Source organism: Myodes glareolus, chromosome 7 (assembly GCF_982192425.1).
Source record: "Myodes glareolus chromosome 7, mMyoGla1.1, whole genome shotgun sequence".
NCBI classification, from domain to species: domain Eukaryota; kingdom Metazoa; phylum Chordata; class Mammalia; order Rodentia; family Cricetidae; genus Myodes; species Myodes glareolus.
This window is the reverse complement of record NC_142032.1, coordinates 75,636,873-75,642,872: the sequence shown is the minus strand read 5'-3', so window position 1 is coordinate 75,642,872 and position 6,000 is coordinate 75,636,873. Positions and strand designations below refer to the sequence as shown.

General features: G+C 48.4%; 1 protein-coding gene across 2 annotated transcripts in view; it reads left to right on the top strand.

The window, feature by feature from the left end:
* The first annotated feature begins 5,431 nt into the window (after positions 1–5,431).
* The window catches only part of Inpp5f (inositol polyphosphate-5-phosphatase F), a 91,931-nt gene continuing 91,362 nt past the window's right edge, over positions 5,432–6,000 (top strand). For both annotated transcript variants that reach the window (XM_048455114.3, XM_048455112.3), the window contains exon 1: positions 5,432–5,765. In XM_048455114.3, coding sequence (XP_048311071.3) covers positions 5,669–5,765 — 97 coding nt within the window. In that variant the 5' untranslated portion in view covers positions 5,432–5,668. The remainder of the gene's footprint in view (positions 5,766–6,000) is intronic.

Genomic DNA, 6,000 nt, shown 5'->3' with positions numbered 1-6,000 from the left:
TGTATAAGGTTTAAAGTGTATAAAAAGGTGTAAAGTGTATAAGGTTTGGGAGATATTAAAAGATAGTTTTGGTAATGCAAGTAAGAACAGAAAGTGAATTAGGTACAACCTTTTGGCCTTATCAAGATAGGATAGACATGGAGTATTTACTCAGAATTTGTCAGTTGCTAATGGACTAGAAATTGTTGGTGTGTTTATTGCCTGTATATATTGTATATAGTTATTGTACTTATTGTATATAGTTTTTATTATAGCCTTCTTTTTATTTTAGAACAAAAGGGGAAATGTGGTGATATCTTGTTTGTACTCTAACAAATAAAACTTACCTGAAGATCAGAGGACAGAGCTAGCCACTAGCTAACCATAGAGGTCTGTAGGTCTATACAGACAGTCAGGAAATGGTATGGCTGGGCTGAGAGAGGAATGTAAGGGGGGAGGAGACAGTAGTTTGTTCATTTTTTTTGGCTGAGGAGTTAGCAAGGTAAGAGTTGGCTGTGGCTTGCTCCTTTCTCTCCCTGATCTTTCAGCATTTGCCCTGATATCTGGCTCCGGGTTTTTTATTATTAAGATCAATTAGAACTTGTGCAACATTTATGCTTTAATTTTCTGAGGGAGCATCTCTTACCAAACCCAGACCTTACTGATTCAGTTAAACTTGCTGGCCAGCAAGCCCCAAGTATCTCCCTGTCTTTGTCTCCCTCACATTCCATTCAACAGGTTTTGTTCATGTGGGTTTTGGTTAGTGTGGAAAACTGGAACCAGCAGTATCCACAAGTATATATATATATATATATATATATATATATATATATATATATATATATATATATAAAGCCAGGCATGGCGGCACATGATTTTTAATCCTAGCACTTGGGAGACGGCGGTAGGGGATCTCTGTGACTACGAGACTAGCCCAGTCTACAGAGAAAGTTTCAGCCCAGCCAGAGCTACCTAGTGAGACCTTGTCTCAAGTAGAGATGTAAAAATATCTGGGGCTAGAGACATAGCTCAGTGGTTAAAACACTTCCAGAGAACCCAAGTTCAGTTCTCAGCACCCATGTCAGGCAGCTCAGAACCACCTGTAACTCCAGTTCTAGGGAATCCGACTCTCTTTTCTTGATTTCATGGTCACCCCCACACATGTGGCATGTACTCACGTAGTCACACAGACACATGTGTATAATAGGAGGGGGGGCTAGCTCCTCTCAATGGGAGTCTCTGAGGGAGAGCAGCCTGAGGCTATACACATCTGGGAAGCAGAAGCTGTGGCCAATAGCAACTACACATTGGTCAATCATTCATAACATAAACACTCGTATTTGGACTGGAGGAGGCTTTGCTGTCCCTCTACTTCCATAGCTCCGAGGCATTGGGGTCTTTAACATGGATGCACTGATATCAATAATATATGTTCACCCAGGTCTTCCCCTTCTCCCCACACTCTGTCTCTGCCCTTCTGGTCCTGGTTCAGCCCCCAGTGAATTAGATACAACCACCTACACTGATGAGGGTAACTTCTCTGGGACCAGAAAACACTGTCACACTACCAAAGAGGCCAAACCATTGCAGCTGTGCCATGGGCCCTTAACCTTGAACTCAATCCATTCTGACTGTTTATCTACATAGGCGTACAAATAAAATTCTAGCACTCAGAGGTTAAGGACTGCTGCAAATTTTCATCCAGCCACAGCTTTGTAGACCCCCATCTCACACAAACAGGAAAGAAAGCAGTCATCAGGTTTCTGATCTAAGAAATTAGCCTCCTAGAAGGTGGAAAAATACTTGTAAAAAACAAAAACAAAATTAAATTTAAAAAAGCTTCTTATTGCCACGTATGGCATCTTACCCCTGTAATCTTGGCACTTAGGAAGCTGAGGCACGGGGATTGCTGCAATTTCAAGGCACTCGAGGAACATAATGAATTTGAGCACAGCCTGGCTTGTAGAGTAAAACGCTGTCTCAAATCCTAAACCAAACAACCAAACGAAACCAATCTCTCCATTAGGATATTTCTTTTTTTTTTTAAATATTTATTTATTATGTATACAGTGTTCTGTCTGAATTGCCTGCAAGCCAGAAGAGGGCACCACATCTCATTACAGATGGTTGTGAGCCACCATGTGGTTGCTGGGAATTGAACTCAGGACCTTTGGAAGAGCAGTCAACGCTCTTAACCTCAGAGCCATCTCTCCAGCCCCCTAGGATATTTCTTACATAGAGAAAAGTTCTTTATAAGAGAGTTCTCATAGACACACCTAGAACAGTGTAGACGAGGAGACAGGAAGTGATGTTAAAGTCAAATTCACCAGAGGATACCAAAGACTAATCCGACTTCAAAAACCTCAGTGCCAAACAACTCATACCAAGAAGCTGGGTTTGTAGCTTGTGTGAGGAGTTCTGTCATGTGTGAGGGAGGCCTGGGGTTTGACTCCCTTTACTACAAAAGCAAAGCAAATGAACTTGACATTGAAGTTTTCAGTTGAGTTGGGTCATTTACCGTTTTCCTTGGGTGGGATTAAGCATTTACATAGATTTGTGCACATCTGTTGGCTTCAGTGCAGCGCGGACTCTCTGGTGAGGGTCTTTCTAAATAAGAAAATGGGGAGGTAGAAAGATGGTTGCTGAGGGTATGAGTTTGGTCCTGAGTACTCACATTGGGGGGTACTCATAACCAGTCCAGCTTAAGGGATCTCACACCCTTTTCTGACCTCTGTGGCACTAGGCTCACATGTATCCACCCCACACAGATACACAGTTGAAAATGAAAATAAAAGACAGGGCATGGTGGTATACGTCTTTCATCTCAGCACTCGGAATGCAGAAGCAAGCATAGGTGAATCTTTGTGAGTTCAAGGAGAAGCCTGATCTAGGTGTTGAGTTCTAAGACAGCTAAGGCTATATAGTGAGACCCTGTCTCCAAAGCTCAAAATAAGCTGGGCAGTGCTGGTGCATGACTTTCATTTCAGTACTTCGGAGGCAGAGGCTGGCAGATCTCTGAGTTCAAGGCCAGCCTGGTCTACAGAGCAAGTTCTAGGACAGCCAGGGGGTATAGAGAGAAACCCTGTCTCGATAAGCAAATAAACAAAAAGAACCAAAATAAATAAATGATTAAATAAATAAAACATAAGCATACATGCAAAAAGATAACCGACACATAATGGCCGTCACTGTTCAAAAACTAGAAAACAGCAGGATCTTTTTTCTTTGTAATCTGAGTGACACCCAGAGCCGGGGGACCTTGAATCAGCAAATTTGGAAGAGGGATACAGGTTGGAAAGTAGCCATGAGCCAGGAAAGGACAGGTCAGCCAGGGGTTGGGAATGCTGCAGGATCAAGGTCCGTCCACAAAGCCCAAAGCAGGGTAAAGGGAAGTCAGCTGTGGCAGGAGACTCACTGAGGCCTGCCCCAGAAACAAAGCCCTTTCTCTTCTCACTTACTCTGCTTTGCCTGGCAAGCGCGCCGCCTACCCTAGGGCCTGGCATGGATTTGGAGTGGGAAGGAGAGGACAGTACGCTTTTGAGTCAGACAGATAGCAGGGGTATGATTTTTCCAGGGGTTCCTCTCTCTTAGCGAGGCTGAAGTCTAATTCGTAGGTAACCAACCTTAAACAATGGCATTAAAGAGTGACTGCCATTTTTAACCAGACTGTCAGGCAGTTTTCAAATGAATTTCATTCAGAACTGTGCTACTTAACATTAGGTGCACATTAGACTCGTTTGGTGAAACTCAGAAAAACTAGTGTCAATGCCCTTCATGAATTAAATTCTTCAGTTGGTCTGAGGTTGAGTATTGGTATGTTTTACAAACTTATGTTGTGTTGTCTGGGGCAGCCCGTCAGGCCCTGAGTTAATGGGGAAAGATTCCAGGGCATCTTATTGTCATGAGACTTTGGTTGGTCTGTGGAAATTCAACAAGGAAATCAGTGTGGGCTTCACAATAATTAGTAACGCGAGCTCCTTCCTGTTTCATTTGAGCAAAAGGTTAAGAGTATTACATCCTTTATAGTATCTTAGGCTTTCTTCTAAAAAAAAGTACATTTATTGCGTATTTCTGTGCCTGTGTACCACTTGCAAACAGGAGCCTATAGAGAGGCCAGAAGAGGTGTTCAATCACAGATGATTGTGTGCTGCCCTGGGAGGGCTGGAAACTGAACCCAGGTCCTCTGCAGAAGCAGCAAGTTCTCTGGACCTGCCCAAGTCATCTCTCCAGCCCCTTAGGCCTCTTTTTAAGATCTTTTTTTTTTAAGGTCTTAAAGACGACAGGAAAGGAAGAAGACTCACTGATGTACAGAATTGGGAGCCTCGGTGTAATTTAAGGTCACGAATTCAACCAATTTTTGAGCCTAAAATCTTCCCAAGATCACACAGCAGGATAGACTCGAAGATGGGTCCGAAGATAGGGAGATGGGTCTAGAATTGAAAGCTTTAGTCCTAAATCCTTTCTGATAAAGGTGGCCACCTGACCATTTTACTATCTCTGAGTGATGTTCCTCCCTCCTCCCCTTCATGAACTGACTTCCTGCTGTCAGGCTTCTCAGACTGTCTGTATTTCTCATCAGTCCTGCTAAGTCTGGTGTATTTTCTGTTGATTCACGCATCGTCATTGATGTGCATTTACTAAATGATTGTTGGTGTCCAGGCTCTAATAGGAATCACCGAACAGAAGCGGCCTCTGCTCAGCAGAAGGCCCACTTGGAAAGGAGTCTAGGAGCCAGTCTATTGGTTGCACTTCTGAGCTCGGTATTGTCTATGCTTAGACTGGTAGGAAATGTACCCAGGTAAGAAAGGAATGTCAGGTGGATTCGGGGACTTGTCCAGGCTTTTCTAGGAGCTAATGGAAGGAAGGACCGGTTTGCATGTCAGGGAAGATTCGAGAAATGGGCCTCTGGCCCAAGGGCTGTACAGAGGGTGACTAGCCAGTCTAACCAGACTTACTCTAGCACAGGGTCCGCCCGAGGTAGCTTGTGTAGGACGCAGGCGGAACACAGGAGGGGGCCAGTGGAAGAGACAGAGGAGCGGAGGAGCGCGACTGAGAGGGAGGGAGGAGCTGCAGTAGGCGCGGCGGAACCGCCGGCTGAGAGCTGAAAGAAGAAAGGCTTGAGGCAGGGGGCGGGGCTAGGGGGCGGGACCAGGGCGGGGCCTAGGCGCCATTTGGAGAACTACAGAGGGAGGCGGAGTCGACCGGTCGGGGAAAGGAACGCAAGGGGCGGAGCCTGGGAGGGGGAACCCGGGACAAACTACAGGAGGTGGAGTCGGCGTGCCGGGGGAGGAGCCTGAGCAAGGGCGGTGCCTAGGAGAGAGGGGCGGAACTACCGGAGGTAGAGTTGCATAGCAAGGGGAGGAACCTGGGAGGAGGCGGAGTCTAGGGGGAGCCAGGGTGAACTAAAGGAGGTGGAGCCTCAGGGAAGGGGGCGGGACCTGAGTAGGGTAGCTGCGGGGGAGCGGGGAGAGGCCTCTAGGGCCGCGGCCGCCCAAGCGTGATCTCCGCCGGCGGGTCAGGCCCCGGGGTGCTTCCCCTCCCTGTTCCTCCGAGCCGTGGGTCCTCGGCCTCTTCCCCAGGCACGGACTCTGGTGGTCGCGGTGGAGGAGGACGCTTGCACAGCTCCCCGGCGGGCCGCTGCTGTGCCCGGACCGGGGACCGCCGCCTCCCCGGAGCGCGTGGGGCCGGTATGGAGCTCTTCCAAGCCAAGGACCACTACATCCTGCAGCAGGGCGAGCGCGCACTATGGTGCAGCCGGCGCGACGGCGGCCTGCAGCTCCGACCGGGTGAGGCGCTCGGCGCGGGCTGGGTGGGGCGAGCCGGCCAGCTGGAGCGCTGTGGTGGGGGCGCGGCCCGGGCTCCCCCCGGAGCAGCGACTGGGAGGCTGGGCGGGCCGCTTGGAAATGTCAGCTCCGGTCCTGAGGGGCGCGGCCGCCTCCTTGGCGCGCACCCCTGTCTCTGTGCGGCGGGAAAGGCCGGTCCCCCCATTTAGTCTGCCTCCTCCAATATCTGGGGCCTGGG